At 46.1% G+C, this 16,534-nt stretch overlaps 1 protein-coding gene across 1 annotated transcript in view; it reads left to right on the top strand.

Annotated features, from left to right (window-relative positions):
* Positions 1–3,995: 3,995 nt before the first annotated feature.
* The window catches only part of LOC144484337 (uncharacterized), a 38,288-nt gene continuing 25,749 nt past the window's right edge, over positions 3,996–16,534 (top strand). Inside the window, exon 1 of the mRNA XM_078202876.1 lies at positions 3,996–4,978. Coding sequence (XP_078059002.1) covers positions 4,196–4,978 — 783 coding nt within the window. The 5' untranslated portion in view covers positions 3,996–4,195. The remainder of the gene's footprint in view (positions 4,979–16,534) is intronic.

Raw genomic sequence — 16,534 nt, 5'->3', positions numbered from 1 at the left:
TGACCAGTGGAGTGCCCCAGGGATCTGTTCTGGGACCCTTGCTGTTTGTCATTTTCATAAATGACCTGGATGAGGAAGTGGAGGGATGGGTTGGTAAGTTTGCTGACGACACCAAGGTAGGTGGTGTTGTGGATAGTTTGGAGGAATGTCAGAAGTTGCAGCGAGACATAGATAGAATGCAAGACTGGGCGGAGAAGTGGCAGATGGACTTCAACCCGGATAAGTGTGTGGTGATCCATTTTGGCAGATCCAATGGGATGAAGCAGCAGTATAATATGAAGGGTACCATTCTTAGCAGTGTAGAGGATCAGAAGGACCTTGGGGTCCGGGTCCATAGGACTCTTAAATCGGCCTCGCAGGTGGAGGATGCGGTCAAGAAGGCGTACGGCGTACTGGCCTTCATTAATCGAGGGATTGAGTTTAGGAGTCGGGAGATAATGCTGCAGCTTTATAGGACCCTGGTTAGACCCCACTTGGAGTACTGCGCGCAGATCTGGTCACCTCATTACAGGAAAGATGTTGAAGCCATTGAAAGGGTGCAGAGGAGATTTACAAGGATGTTGCCTGGATTGGGGGGCATGCCTTATGAGGATAGGTTGAGGGAGCTTGGTCTCTTCTCCCTGGAGAGACGAAGGATGAGAGGTGACCTGATAGAGGTTTACAAGATGTTGAGAGGTCTGGATAGGGTAGACTCTCAGAGGCTATTTCCAAGGGCTGAAATGGTTGCTACGAGAGGACACAGGTTTAAGGTGCTGGGGGGTAGGTACAGAGGAGATGTCAGGGGTAAGTTTTTCACTCAGAGGGTGGTGGGTGAGTGGAATCGGCTGACGTCGGTGGTGGTGGAGGCAAACTCGTTGGGGTCTTTTAAGAGACTTCTGGATGAGTACATGGGATTTAATGGGATTGAGGGCTATAGATAGGCCTAGAGGTGGGGATGTGATCGGCGCAACTTGTGGGCCGAAGGGCCTGTTTGTGCTGTGGCTTTCTATGTTCTATGTTCTAAACCTGTTGGACTATAACCTGGTGTTGTGAGACTTCTTACTGGGCTTACCCCAGTCGAACGCCAGCATCTCCACATCATGGAATCTCTCTCCACAGTTGCTGTCAGACTTGCTGAGGTTTTGCAGCATTTTCTGTTTTGAAGTCAGTGCTTTGCTGTGTTGTCTCTGTGCTCCATCCCCACTCTGATTGTATTGGAGCCTGTGTGTGTCATTGTTACACTCAGAGTAAGTCAGTGCTTTGCTGTGTTGTCTCTGTGCTCCATCCCCACTCTGATTGTATCGGAGCCTGTGTGTGTCATTGTTACACTCAGAGTAAGTCAGTGCTTTGCTGTGTTGTCTCTGTGCTCCATCCCCACTCTGATTGTATTGGAGCCTGTATGTGTCACTGTTACACTGAGAGTAAGTCAGTGCTTTGCTGTGTTGTCTCTGTGCTCCATCTCCACTCTGACTGTATTGGAGCCTGTGTGTGTCATTGTTACACTCAGAGTAAGTCAGTGCTTTGCTGTGTTGTCTCTGTGCTCCATCCCCACTCTGATTGTATTGGAGCCTGTATGTGTCACTGTTACACTGAGAGTTAGTCAGTGCTTTGCTGTGTTGTCTCTGTGCTCCATCTCCACTCTGACTGTATTGGAGCCTGTATGTGTCATTGTTACACTCAGAGTAAGTCAGTGCTTTGCTGTGTTGTCTCTGTGCTCCATCTCCACTCTGACTGTATTGGAGTCTGTGTGTGTCATTGTTACACTCAGAGTAAGTCAGTGCTTTGCTGTGTTGTCTCTGTGCTCCATCCCCACTCTGATTGTATTGGAGCCTGTGTGTGTCATTGTTACACTGAGACTCTGTCACGGTGATTATTGGACAAGCAGCAAGTCACCGTCACAATGCCCGGCTGATTGACGGCAGCGCGCACCAATGGGAAGAGAAGGGGCGCGGTTGGAGGTCCGACCGGGAGAGGCTGGTCCTTCAACCAATAATGTGGAGATGCCGGCGTTGGATGCCTCCAACCAATCAAAGTGAATGAGGGGCGGGGCCCGCTCTGACTGGAGCATGCGCATTGTGGGTAATGGCGACGTGGAAGGGCTGTTTTTTCGGCTCGGAGATTCGGCCTTTTGGCTAAGATCAAGTGTAGTATGGTCAGCAGCCCATGGCCGCGCTTGGTTGGGGTCATTAGGTTACACTGAAGCTTCATATGTTTCATATGAAGCAATTTTTTAAAGCGGCATCTCGGCCTTTTGGCTAAGATGCAAATGAGCTCAAGTATTGGAGGAGGAACCTCCCCCTTCTCCAATCAGCTTGGCTCATGTAGATCAGGCCCAGGACAGGGTGGTTTGGTCGCTCGCCCTGTCTTGTCAGCCTGGATCTGAAATGTCTCAACTTGTTGAGACCGTGAATTGGATTTGATTTGATTGAATTGGAAAAGTATAGATAGATTAGCGGTGATTGACGGTACGGAGGGGGCGAGGGATCTCGCGGGTGGACGGAAACGCTGCGGAAGCAGGTTGTGTCAGCCGTGAACCTCTGTAAAGAGCTGTTTGTACAAACCTCAGTTTGTACCGAGCGGTACCGCAGCTCCTCATGTTCGGGCCGCGTTCACAACACCAGGTTTATTTGGTAGCACAAGCCACGAGCTTTCATCAGGTGAGTGGGAATTCTGTTCACAAAACGTGTAAAAGATTTGACGTGATTCACAATAAAGGAGAGTTTTAAGTAAAAAAAAACAGGGCATATATGCAACAAGGCGCATGCGCAGCCGGCATCGTTTTAGGGGGCAATATTGTCAATGACTGGGAGGAGCTTGTTCCCCATTGTTCAGAATGGAGACAACTTGTCCATCAAACTGCATCAACCCTCTGAGTCCCAATGTCTTATTGATGAGGCAGAGCGGTGACAGAGAAGGAAAAAGAAAGGGAAAGTAAAACAGTAAATGCTGGAAAATCTCAGCAGATTTGACATCATCTGTGGAGAGAGAATCGAACCAACGTTTTGAGACTGGATGACCCATAGTCAGAGCTTGTACACGTGTAAACAGAGCATGAAAACTTTGACACCTCCATGTACCCTTGTACACCTCTATCAATCTACTTTGCTCCAAGGAGAACAACCCCAAGTTATCCAGCCTAACATTAAAATTCTGAGGGGCACAGATAGGGGGGATAGAAAGGAACTTTTCTCTTTAGTAGAGAGGTCAATAACCAGGGGCCTGGATTTAAGTTCAGGGGCAGGAGGTTGATAGAAGATGTGAGGGAAAGCTTTTTCACTCAGATGGTGATGGGAATCTGGAACTCACTGCCTGAAAGGGTGGTAGAGGTGGGAATCATCATAACATTGAAGAAGAATTTAGATAAACTCTTGCAATGCCATAGCATGCAAGGTTACACATCACGTGTGGAAAATGGGATTAGAATAGAACGGTGCTTGATGGCCGGCACAAACACGATGGGCCGAAGGGCCTCTTTCCATGCTGTCAAACTCTATGATCACCCACGTTGGCAGCAAGTTCAATATCATCATCAGTCACAACCCCCCTGTATCTTCACTCACTGAAACAATCCATTTAAAACATTTTTAGTCGAGAATGTAGCCATATTTCTGTTAGACTGGCAGTCTGCATGGAGATTTTCAGCTGTGTGTGTCCAGGACAGGAAGCAGTGAGCATGGATCTGTCAATCAGCCTCAATCAGCACCTTCAGGAGAATTGGGAGGGTGAATATTAGCTACAGCAGAGTGAGAATGGAGGGAGAGTGTGTGGGATGGAGATTTACAGCTTTTGGGGAATGAGAGAGGAAAGAATGTTCCACAGAAACTAGAATTGTCTGTTCTGAATTTCTATCCTGTACTGGCTGTGATGAATTTTGTAAATTGTTTTTACAGGATATTAGAAGAGGAATCACACCGATAAATTTTAACGATCACATCTCAATCTGACAGAGTCACTCGATTCCTTGGAAACTAAATATCCTCAGCCTCTGAATGGGAAGGAGAAATGTTTGACTGCAAGATTTTAAGCAGCAGTGTGACTGGAAAAACACCGGGACACAAACACACACCCGAGTGAGAGTGTTCCAGTGCACTGACAGTGAAAAGAGCTTTAACCAGTTACACAGCCTGAAAATACATCGCAGCATTCACAGCAGGGAGAGACCATACCATGTTCTCTGTGTGGACGAGGTTTCAAATGATACAAGGAGACTGAAAATATGGAAAAACCATGGAAATGTGAGGACTGTGGGAAGAGATACAAAGCGCCCTCTCTACTGGAAGCTCATCGGCACAGCCACACTGGGGAGAGGCCGTTCACCTGCTGGGTGTGTGGGAAGGGATTCATTGATTCATCCACTCTGCAGAGACACCAGCAAGTTCACACTGGTGAGAGTGCATTCACCTGCTGTCAGTGTGGGAAGGGATTTACTCAGATATCAAGCCTGCAGACACACCAGCGAGTTCACACTGGGGAGAGGCCATTCACCTGCTCTCAGTGTGTGAAGGGATTCAGTAAGTCATCCAACCTACAGAAACACCAGCGAGTTCACACAGGAGAGAGGCCATTCGGCTGCTCTGCATGTGGGAAAAGATTCACTCAGTTATCTCATCTGCGGGCACACCAGCGAGTTCACACTGGGGAGAGACCGTTCACCTGCTCTCAGTGTGGGAAAGGATTCACTCAATTGTACAGCCTGCAGACACACCAGCGCAATCACACTGGGGAGAGGCCATACAGTTGCTTTCAGTGTGGGAAGGGATTCATTCATTTATCAAACCTGCAGATACACCAGCGAGTTCACACTGGGGAGAGGCCATTCACCTGCTCTCAGTGTGGAAAGGGATTCACTCAGTTATCTAATCTGCGGAGACACCAGCGAGTTCACTCTGGAGAGAGGCCGTTCACCTGCCCCGTGTGTGGGAAGAGATTCACTCGGTTATCCACCCTGCAATCACACCAGCGAGTTCACACCGGGGAGAGACTGTTCAGCTGCTCTCAGTGTGGGAAGGGATTCACTGATTCATCCACCCTGCTGACACACCAAAAAGTTCACAAGTGAATATGGGGATTAGATTCTGCTGTTATTGTTTCTGCTCTCAATTACACCCAGGACTGCATTTTGTTCATTCTCACAGTTGGTCAATGGGGAGGGTCGGAGGGTTTCTTTCTGCTGGACTGGCCGGTCTCACGACTTTGCCTCCAGTGGGCTGATGCTCTTTGAGTCTTGTTGTGAATACCTGGTTTCAAATTTCACAAGGATCACAGAGTGACAGGGTGTGAGGAAGTTCAGAGATATTTAGTCAGCATTTCTGTTTGAAACGCCCCAAATGCCCATCCAATTTCCTTTGTAATTGTTTATTGTCTCCACTTCCTCCACCCTCGTAGGCAGCGAGTTCCAGGTCATTACCATTCGCTGCATCAAAATATTCTTCCTCACATCTCTGCATCTCTGACCCAAAACCTTAAATCTGTGTCCCCCTCGTCCTTGTCCAATCGGCTAATAGGAACAGCTTTTCTTTGTCCACCTTATCTAAACCTGTCAGAATCTTGTCCACCTCTATCAAATCTCCCCTCAACCTCCTTTGCTCCAAGGGGAACAACCTCAGCCTGACATTGACAATAAAGAACAAACTAACAGAATATGTTACTGTCTGGAATCAAATGGGAATGTTTAATTTCTGTTTTAAAGATACTGTGAAGATATTGTCCTGAATAAAGGAATTTGAATAACTCACCTTGGGTGTGGTTAAACATGTTGTGACCCAGGTCAGAAACTCCAAAGTGTTTTACAAAGTCAGCCGAGCCAGAAGTTTTGCACTTTGATTTTGGCATGGGTGAGCATAAATATTTCACTCCAGGTACGATTCAAGTGAGCCACTAGGAAGCTTTTATCAAACAAAGTGTATTTAAGAACACAGTTAAAGTATAAGAAGAAAAATTAGCATAACTTTTACCAATTGCAATAAAAAGCAACCATGATCTTGTATCAACCAGTACAGCTAAGTATACAGTTGCAAATCAAATAATCCCTTCAAACATACACCCCGTTCTAGGCTTTGCCCAGAAAGCAGGTATGCTCACATGATGCTGGATTTGGCAGCTTTTTAACACCTGTTGTGAATTAGTCCTTTAAATGTTGAATTCAAACTTTGACTTCCCAGTCCTGGAACTTTCAGGACCTTGAGAGAGAGACAGAGAGAGAGAGACTGCTTGCCACTATCTTCCAGCTGGCAACTCACAGGCAGCAGAATCTTCACTCCACAGAGAGAGATGAGAAACACTGCTCTCAGTCTGCAGTCCAAAGAGCTTGTTACGAAAGAAAACTAAAATCTTTCTCCTGTTTAAAAAAAATGTCCAAAGAGAGCGCTGACCTTTCAATCAGGCTCCACCCAACAATTCCAAAAGGGTCATAAAACTCCAGGTTACTGTATTAGCCCAGGCTGGAAATCAACAAGATGCCCATTACATTGCTTCATTATATTCATAGAATAGAATCCCGATAGTACAGAAGGAGGCCATTTGGCCCATCAAGCCTGCACTGACAACAATCCCAGCCTATATCCGTAACCCCACATATTTACCTTGCTAATCCCCCAGAAACTAGGGTCAATTTAGCACAGCCAATCAACCCAACCCACACAGCTTTGGACTGCGGGAGGAAACCGGAGCATCCGGAGGAAACTCATGCAGACACGGGGAGAATGTGCAAACTCCACACAGACAGTAACCCAAGCCAGGAATCAAACCCGGGTCCCTGGTGCTGTGAGGCAGCAGTGCTAACCACTGTGCCACCGTGCCGCCATATTGTTCTTTGTATGAGTGGAGTTGTAAATCAGTGAAGGCCAGCATAATACTTGGTCTGTGAAACACTCCGACATCCATGAACTTTGTTTTAAAGAAATCTACATTTGAAAGCCCAGTCATTGCATGAAATATCAGACAATAACAGGGAAATAAGAAAGACAGACACTCACTTTGATCCTTTCGTCAGCACATCTGAGAGTTAAGAATGTGTGACATGATTTTGGGATAGCGGAGTGAGTGTGCAGATGTGATTTGTTACATGTGAAAAATAGCAAGCCTAAATTCATGGTGAGATGGAGTGAAGAGCGGGTCCCAAACACACACAGCTACTTGAGACACAGCAGGAGATGAAATGGTTCATGTGGCCAGGGGATTGAGACAACATTGTGACATCATCAAGGCATTGAAACACACTCCAGAGAAACTGAGTTCAAAACAATCAGGGTCCAATTAAACACACTGCACATGCTCACAAAGTGAGGGAAATTAAAATAAAATGGATAATATTATAGATTGGGACAATTAAGGGCTTGGAAGAAATAATACTAAGAACTGTCCACAAGTTGGATAGGGGTAAAGAGAGAGCTGGAGAATCTTTTACATCCATGCTTGATCTGTTGCTTGAAGCATCAGTCCTTATGTACAAGTAACCTAGAACTCACGGTGCTCCTTCAGGAGAAAAGATCGAGTAGATGTTACCCCAGGCAGGGCCAGAACAGAACTGGAAAATAACGGAGTGAAGTTGAGTGAGGGATCAGAGATAGAGCATGTTTAACAGCTCTCTTGAAAGCCCAGCATGTTAAAGAGCCTGCCAACCCCTCTCACCCACTTTCCCTAAAGTGCATCAATCTCATCAGGAAATGTCCAGAAAAATCAAATATTTTTACTGATAAAAGTTTATTAATGAAACAGAACATGGTTAAAACAAACAGAAAATGACTTGAGGATCAAAGACAACCAGAGTAAAAGGATGTTCACAATGTTCTGGACACAAATGGTTTCTCTTCAGCTGCTCTGTCCCCTGTTCCTGTGACTCCCCGCTTTGGACACAGGGACACTGAACCCCGGGGGTCACCCCACCATCAGCCTCGGTCACCCCCTCCCATGTCCTGATTGGTTGGAGGCCCATTTCCCACTCCAGTACCTTCCCATCTCTCTACCAGTGCAGTATCCCAACTGGGGCACAGGCCCCGTTATTCTCAGCTAAGTTCAGCCCTCAGCTCCGTTGCCTGGCTGTCATTGACACGAGCAACAGAGAGACAGAAAGGTGCCCCAGGCTCAAATGGGAAGTCGAAACTTGTGTCCCTAAACCAACGTTTCAACATTTGTCAGCCAAATCCATGTTACTAACACTGGGGAGTTTTTATGATGAGATTAATTGAAGTGTTCGGCTCGTCAGCAAGCTCGAGAAGCACTGATTCCAGATTGTTCAATACTTCTGTCTTGAATCACAAAAGCTTCTCACTTTCTCCCCTTCCTGAACTGAATTCCATCATCCTGAGCAGCTGTGGGTGTCACCTCTCTGTGTAAACTCCTGCCCCTTTTTATAAGGCTCTCTCATTCCTTATTGTGGGTCAATTCTTTAATGGTTGAGGATCGCTCTGTGATGCAGTGAGTGTTTATCCGGTCAATCAATGTTTCTGATGTCAGTCGGAACGTCCATTATTACTTTTCACCTGTTTCTTATTCTGTGTTTTATAAAAATAAAGTTTATAAACTTTTACAGAATGGTCAGCTTTAAGGTTTCTGTAGTTGGTGATGAGGTCATCCAAAGGTCAAAGGCTCTCTTTTCTCCTTCCTGTTTAACTAAGGGGTTGTGTGGAATATTCCACTCAGGGGAGGTGGTGGGAATGTCTCTGGCCGAGTAATGCAGAGACGCAGCAAAGGATCTGGGGACAGGCAGCTGGTGGGATTTGAATTCAGTGAATCAATCTGGAATTATATAAAGTTAGTGTCAGAAACGGTGACCATGAAACTTTCATAGATTGTTGTAAAAACCTGTCCGGTTCACCCTATTAATGCTCCCTATTAGGGAAGGAAATCTGCCATCCTTACCCGGTCTGGCCTACATGTGAATCCAGACCCACACAGCGATGTGGGTGACTCTTAACTGTCCCTCTGAAATGGCTGAGCAAGTCACTCCGTTCAGGGGCAATTAGGAGCTGAGCAACGTGTGCTGGGGCTTTGCCAGCAGTGTCCACATCCCAGGAAAGAATAAAGAATATTCCACGGAAAGCGATGGGTGATTTGAAATGAATTGAAAGTAGGTCAGGAGGTGCTCGTATCGTCCAGAGCTGCTTTTCAATGGATCCTCCTGTTTAAAATAAAAACACATCAGTGTGTCCCTTTCCCAGACACAGTTGACCTTGGAATATCACAATGCTGTTTTTAAACATTCCTTTGTTAAAGAATCAGTCATTTAGAATTGTGAAACAGACAGAAATTAAATGTTCCGTTTTTCCTGGGATCCTCCTGTGCCTGGCACTGGTGTCCTGAACAAGGTTATTAACATTCTCTGGGTTAAAGGTTCCTCCTGGTTCTTGCTGTCTGTTGTGTCCTTTGTCACAGTCTGTACCAGGACATTTCTATTGAAAGGTTGTTGAGAAATTCCAGTGAATTCCAGCCCCTTGTGTAACGTTCCATTTGGTGTGTGTCAGATTCAGAGATGTCCACGTGTGTGTGAAAAGGGTTCTGGGTAAGGGTTTTAACCCTTCTTTCCCCGTTAGTAACAATGAGCCCTGTATTCAATTCTAAAGTATAAAGTCCTCATTAGATATCAATTCTACCTGTTATCTACATTTCACCAACCAGTCTATATTTTCATCACAGGACTGCAGTGGGAGCACCGTCAACATCTTACCAACTTGATTGATTTTATCGAGGAGGTGACGAAGGTGATCGATGAGGGTAGAGCAGTGGATGTTGTGTACATGGATTTTAGTGAGGCTTTCAACAAGGTCCCTCATGGTCGGCTCATCCAGAAGATTAAGATGCATGGGATTCACGGTGACTTGGCCGCTTGGATTCAGAATTGACTTGCCCATAGAAATCAGAGAGTAGTGGTGGAGGGTGTTTTTCTGGCTAGAGGTCCATGACTAGTGGTGTTCTGCAGGGATCTGTACTGGGACCTGCGCTATTTGTGATATATATAAATGACTTGGATGAAAACGTGGATGGGTGGGTTAGTAAGCTTGCAGACGACACAAAGCGAGATGGAGTTGTAGATAGTGTAGAAGGTTGTCAAAGGATACAGTGGGATGTAGATCAGCTGCAGATATGAGCGGAGAAATGGCAGATGGATTTCAATCCGGGCAAGTGTGAGGTGCTGCACTTTGGGAGATCAAATATTAAGGATAAGTATACAGTTAATGTACAGAGAGATCTTGGGGTTCAAGTCCAGAGCTCCCTGAAATTAGCCACACAAATATTTAGTCACTGAAGAAGGCATATGGCATGCTTGCCTTTATTGAGTACAAGAGTCAGCATGCCATGTTGCAGCTTTATAAAACTTTGTTTGGGTTGCACTTAGAATATTGCGCTCAATTCTGGTCGCCACATTACAGAAAGGACGCAGAGGTTTTGATGAGGGTGCAGAAGAGGTTTCCCAGGATGCTGCCTGGATTGGAGGGTGTGAGCGACTGACAAACGAGGGTTGTTTTCTCGATAGCGGTGGAGGGTGAGGGGAGACCTGATAGCAGTCTATAAAATGAGACATAGAATCTTTTCCCCCAGAGTTGATATGTCTAATACCAGGGAGCATGCACTGAAGGTGAAACGGGGAAAGTTCAAAGGAGATGTGAGATGTAAGTTTTTTTACACAGAGAGTGGTAGGTGTCCGGAATGTGCTGCTAGGAGTGGTCATGGAGGCAGATACGATAGGGGCGTTTAAGGGGGTTTTAAATAAGCACATGAATATTCAAGGAATAGAGGAATATGGACCAAGGGCAGGCAGAAAGGAATAGTTTAATTTGACATCATGTTCGACACAACATGGTGGGCTGAAGGGTCTGTTCCTGTGCTGTACTGTTTTACGTACTATTTGTGATCTCCATTTAGAAAAAGGAAACAGAGGCACTGGAGAAGGAGCAAGAAAGATTCACAAGAATAATCCCAGAACTGTCATCACTTGTGAACTCACTGGTGTTTCACCAAGTTTGCTGACTGAGTGAATCCCTTCCCAGTCAGAGCAGGTGACCAGCCTCTGCCTGGTGTGAACTCACTGGTTGGACATTAGTTCCCGAGAGCTTTTGAAGCCACGCCCACATTTAAAGGGTCTCTCCTGGGTGTGATGATGTTGTGTCTGGGCAGGCTGGATAACTGAGTAAATCCTTTCGCACACACCGAGCAGGTGAATGGTTTCTCCCCGATGTGAACTCACTGGTGTTTGAGCAGTGTTGGTGATATTCTAAACCTCCTTGAACAGTGAGAGCAGCTGAACGGCCTCTCCCCGGTGTGAATGTGCTCGGGGATCATCAGTTCCTGAGAGCTTCTGAAGCCGGCCTCTCAGGCAGAGCATTTAAAGGGGCTCTCCTTGGAGTGAGTGGCTTTGTGTTTCTGCAGGCTGGATGACTGAGTGAATCCCTTCCCACACACAGAGCAGGTGAACGGCCTTTCCCCAGTGTGAACTCGCTGGTGAATCTGCAGGTTGGATGATGTTCTAAACCTCTTTGAGCAGTGAGAGCAGCTGAATGGTCTCTCCTCAGTGTGAGTGCGCTGGTGGATCATCAGTTCCTGAGAGCTTTTGAATCCGCTCCCACAGTCAGAGCATTTAAATGGTCTTTCATTGGTGTGAGTGAGATTGTGCGCGCGCAAGTTCGATGAATGATTGAATCCCTTCCCACACACAGAGCAGGTGAACGGTCTCTCCCCAGTGTGAACTCGCTGGTGTCTCCGCAAGTTGTATGATGTTCTAAACCTCTTTGTGCAGTGAGAGCAGCTGAACGGTCTCTCCCCAGTGTGAATGCGCTGGTGGGACACCAGTTCCTGAGAGCTTTTGAATCCGCTCCCACAGTCAGAGCATTTAAACGGTCTCTCATTGCTGTGAGTGACTTTGTGTTTCAGCAAGCTGGATGAATGAGTGAATCCCTTCCCACACACAGAGCAGATGAATGGTCTCTCCCCGGTGTGAACTTGCTGGTGTACGCGCAGGTTGGATGATGTTCTAAACCTCTTTGTGCAGTGAGAGCAGCTGAACGGTCTGTCCTCACTGTGAGTGCGCTGGTGGGACACCAGTTCTCCAGAGCTTTTGAATCCTTTTCCACAGTCAGAGCATTTGAACGGTCTCTCACTGGTGTGAGTGAGATTGTGTCTGTGCAGGTGGAATGAATGAGTGAATCCCTTCCCACAAACCGAGCAGGTGAACGGTCTCTCCCCAGTGTGAACTCGCTGATGTTCCCACAGACTGGATGACGTTTTAAACCTCGTTGAGCAGTGAGAGCAGCTGAACGGTCTCTCCTCAGTGTGAATGCGCTGGTGGGACATCAGTTCTCCAGAGCTTTTAAATCTGCTCCCACAGTCAGAGCATTTAAACGGTCTCTCATTGGTGTGAGTGAGATTGTGTGTGCGCAGGTTCGATGAATCAGTGAATCCCTTCCCACACACAGAGCAGGTGAATGGTCTCTCCCCAGTGTGACTGCGTTGATGAGTTTCCAGTGCAGATGGGTATCTGAATCCCTTCCCACAGTCCCCACATTTGCACGGTTTCTCCATGGTGCGGGTGTCCTTGTGACTCTCCAGGTTGAACAATCAGTTAAATCTCACACAGAACACGGGTACAGTCTCTCCCGCTGTGAATGCTGCGATGTATTTTCAGGCTGTGTAACTGGTTAAAGCTCTTTCCACACTCACTGCACTGGAACACTCTCACTCGGGTGTGTGTATCTCAGTGCATTTCTAGTCACAGCGATGTTTACAATCTTTTGAAGCCAAGAGGCCAAACAAACATTTCTCCTGCTAGATTCAAATATTCAGGTCCCAAGAAGTCGAGTCACTCTGTCAGATCTAGGTGTGATGTTGGAGATTTCTGTCTGATTTCTCCTTGTCTAATATCCTGTAAGTCAATTTAGAAAAAACATCGTAATTCAGAATACGATCAAAATTCAAATCTACATTTCTAGTTTATGGAGCATTCATTAAAGACACAGTCATGGAGCATTAAACTTGCCGAGCAGGGCCTCCCGTATCAGCACACAGGCAGCTGCTTTGTGAGACTGCCAGCAGTACAGACAAGTCAGAGATAAAGGTGTCCTCAGAAGTGGGATTCATTGTGAAAGCTCAGGGACGGTTGATAAGATGCAGCAATTCTATGATTCTAATGAACATTCTTTCCTCTCCCATTCCCCAAAAGCTGTGAATCTCCATCCCACACACTCTCCCTCCATTCTCACTCTGCTGTATCTAATATTCACCCTCCCAATTCTCCTGAAGGTGCTGATTGACAGATCCATGCTCACTGCTTCCTGTCCAGCACAGAAATCAGAACAAATAGGAGCTGCAGTCAGCATTCGGCCCATCGAGTCTGCTCAACCATTCATTGAGATTATTGGTTGATCTACCTCTGCATTATTTTCCACACACTGTCCCCCATATCCATCGATATCTTCAATATCTAGAAACCTATCAATCCCTCTCTTGAAAATTCTTGATGACTGAGGCTCTATCGTCCTCTGGGGTAGAGAATCCAAAACATCACCACATCCTTGAGTGAAGAAATCCTCATCTGAGCTTTCTCTCCATTTTCCAGCCTGTTCCCAATAATTATTGACTCCCTTGTCATTCAAAAACTGTCTAACTCATCCTTGAATATATTCAATCCCTCCATTGGTCCCTATGGAAGAGAAATCTAGATACTAACAATTCTCTGAGGGAAGAGATTGTTGGAAATATATAATATAGCTGCAGTCCAAAATTACACAGCCAGATATAACAAGTGTATTTTATTACAGGGCTATAAATAATATATCGAATATGTACCATATAACAACAGGGGAGTGGATAGCCTTGCGGTATTATCGCTAGACTATGAATCCAGAAACTTAGCTAATGTTCTGGGAACCCGGGTTCAAATCCTGCCACGGCAGATGGTGGAATTTGAATTTAAAAACAAAATCTGGAATTAAGAATCTACTGATGACCATGAAACCATTGTCGATTGACCAAAAAAACCCATCTGGTTCATTAATGTGCTTCAGGGAAGGAAATCTGCCGTCCTTACCCAGTCTGGCCTACATGTGACTCCAGAGCCACAGCAATGTGGTTGACTCTCACCCAGCTTCTGAAATGGCCCAGCGAGCCACTCAGTTCAAGGGCAATTAGGGATGGGCAATAAATGCTGGCCCAGCCGGCAATGCCCATGTCCCAAGGATGAATTTTTAAAAAATCAACATCAGACACGTCTCTGTCCGATATTAGTTTACTGTCCCCTTTAATATATTTCAGAAATTAGATGGGCACATGAAGGAAATAAACTTGCAGGGGAAAGGGAAATATAGAAAGGGAATGGGACTGACTGGATTGTTCGACAGAGAGTCGGCATGGATTTGAGTTACTGAATGGACTCCTTCTGCGCTGTAATGACTCAATGAGTGAAAATATATAACATTGCTTCAGTGTTACATTACAAGATGAAAAATAATAATAAATGTACTTTGTTACAGAACCATAAAATAATATATCAAATCTACAATATAACAACACGAGGCATATCTCTGTCCTGTATTAATTTATTGTTCTCTTAAATGTCAGCCATCTCCTGGGGAAACCAGCCCTTTAATTGTGAACATTCGGAAAGGGACCATCCTTTTAGCCAAACAAATAAATGTGTCAAGCTGAGGGAGCAAAGGATGTCAATGTCTTTAAGTCAGAAAGAGAGAGACCTGGGCCAACCTTTCCAGAGTCTGCAGCCTCCCTGGATTCACTTCCTTTCCCTTCAGTTGCTGCAAGTCCCCAATTTCCCCCAGAATGAGAAAAGAAATGGAAAGGGGGAGAGAAGAAAGTGTTTTACTCACAGATGTGGGAGACAGAAGGAAGTTTGAGTCTGTCTGTACTCAATATTCTTTCAGAGACAGAACAGCAGCAGCTTTCCGGGTGAACAAACTCACTGTCCAGTTTCCGCACTCAGACATTGGGGGGGGGGGGGGGGCTCTGGATGGCTGGAGGAGAAAGGTACTTCCGGTCCTCCAAATCTTCCCATTGGTCAACACCTCAGCGTGCTGTTGGGAAGGGGCGGGCAACCCTCCGCACATGCGCAGCTGCCCCTCTCCCTTGGACATGCGCAGTCCTGCGCTGGGGGGAGGGGGAGATCACCGAGCGGGTTCTCGCTCTGGCCGGAGCCGCCAGCCGATTGCCTGGAACCCTTGGCTCGAGGAGGTGCAAGGGGAGGGAACCATGGGTGGGTGCGGGGCTCCCGTGTCCGCTCGCCGAGCCTGCGCACTGTAACCCCAGGACGTCATCGCGGAGCAGGCGGATGTCTATTGGCTGATTCAGGCAGGGCTCCGCTGTGACGTCACCGTGCGGAAGTTGTCCAATGAGCTTCAGAGTGAAACTCCCTCCTCTGCAACATCTTGGAGGAAATCAATGTTTCCCCCTTTCCATTTCTTTTCTCATTCTGGGGGAAATTGGGGACTTGCAGAAACTGAAGGGAAAGGAAGTGAATTCAGTCGGTATGTTCCACACATTTTTAGTCCAGTCAGATAGACATATATCTGTCTGGCAGCCTGCATGGAGATTTTCAGTTCTCTGTCCAGGACAGGAGATTCCCTTTTTGACGTCTGCCCTTTTGCTCTATCCCTCATTTAATTTCATTTGGTTTACTTGTTTTGCCAAAAAGATTAACAGAATAGTTAGTGATTTATTTCATGTTTAATTGTTTTGCCAAAAAGATGAGCAGAATGTTTATTTGTCCCTCAGTTCATTTGATTTAGTTTAATTGTTTTACTGAAAAGATTGACAGGAAGCAGTGAGCATGGATATGTCAATCAGCCTGAATCAGCACCTTCAGGAAAATTGGAAGGATAAATATTAGATACAGCAGAGTGAGAATGGAGGGAGAGTGTGTGGGATGGAGATTTACAGCCTTTGTGGAATGAGAGAGGAAAGACTGTTCCGTAGAAACTAGAATTATCTGTTCTGAATTTCTATCTTGTACCGAGTGATGACTTTTGTAAACTCCTTTTACAGGATATCAGGTGATGAGGATTTACAGACAGAAATCTCAAAGCAAACGTCCGTCCTCACTCAATTCATCAGGATCTGATTATCATTGGCCTTTGAATCCAGAAGAAATGTTTCTCTGTACCGTCTGCTTCAGAAAGTTTTAAACATCAATGGGAGTGGCAAATCACCGAGACACACACATACTCGAATGAGAGTGTTCCAGTGCACTGAGTGTGGAAAGAGCTTTAACTAGTTCCACAGCCTGAAAAAATATTACAGCATTCACAGCGGGAGAGACTCTACTCGTGTTCTGTGTGTGGATAAGGTCTCAACTTTGAATCAAAATAATTCTGTGATTTCTTTTACTCATTCGTGGGACATGGGCGTCGCTGGCTGGCCAGCATTTATTACCCATCCCTAGTTGCGGCACAGTGGTTAGCACTGCTCCAGGGACCTGGGTTCGATTCCCGGCTTGGGTCACCGTCTGGGTGGAGTTTGCACATTCTCCTCGTGTCTGCGTGGGTTTCCTCCGGGTGCTCCGGTTTCCTCCCACAGTCCAAAGATGTGCGGGTTAGGTTGATTGGCCATGCTAAAATTG

Source organism: Mustelus asterias, unplaced genomic scaffold (genome assembly GCF_964213995.1).
Source record: "Mustelus asterias unplaced genomic scaffold, sMusAst1.hap1.1 HAP1_SCAFFOLD_100, whole genome shotgun sequence".
NCBI classification, from domain to species: domain Eukaryota; kingdom Metazoa; phylum Chordata; class Chondrichthyes; order Carcharhiniformes; family Triakidae; genus Mustelus; species Mustelus asterias.
The sequence above is the reverse complement of the archived record's forward strand: the minus strand, read 5'-3'. Positions and strand labels throughout refer to the sequence as shown.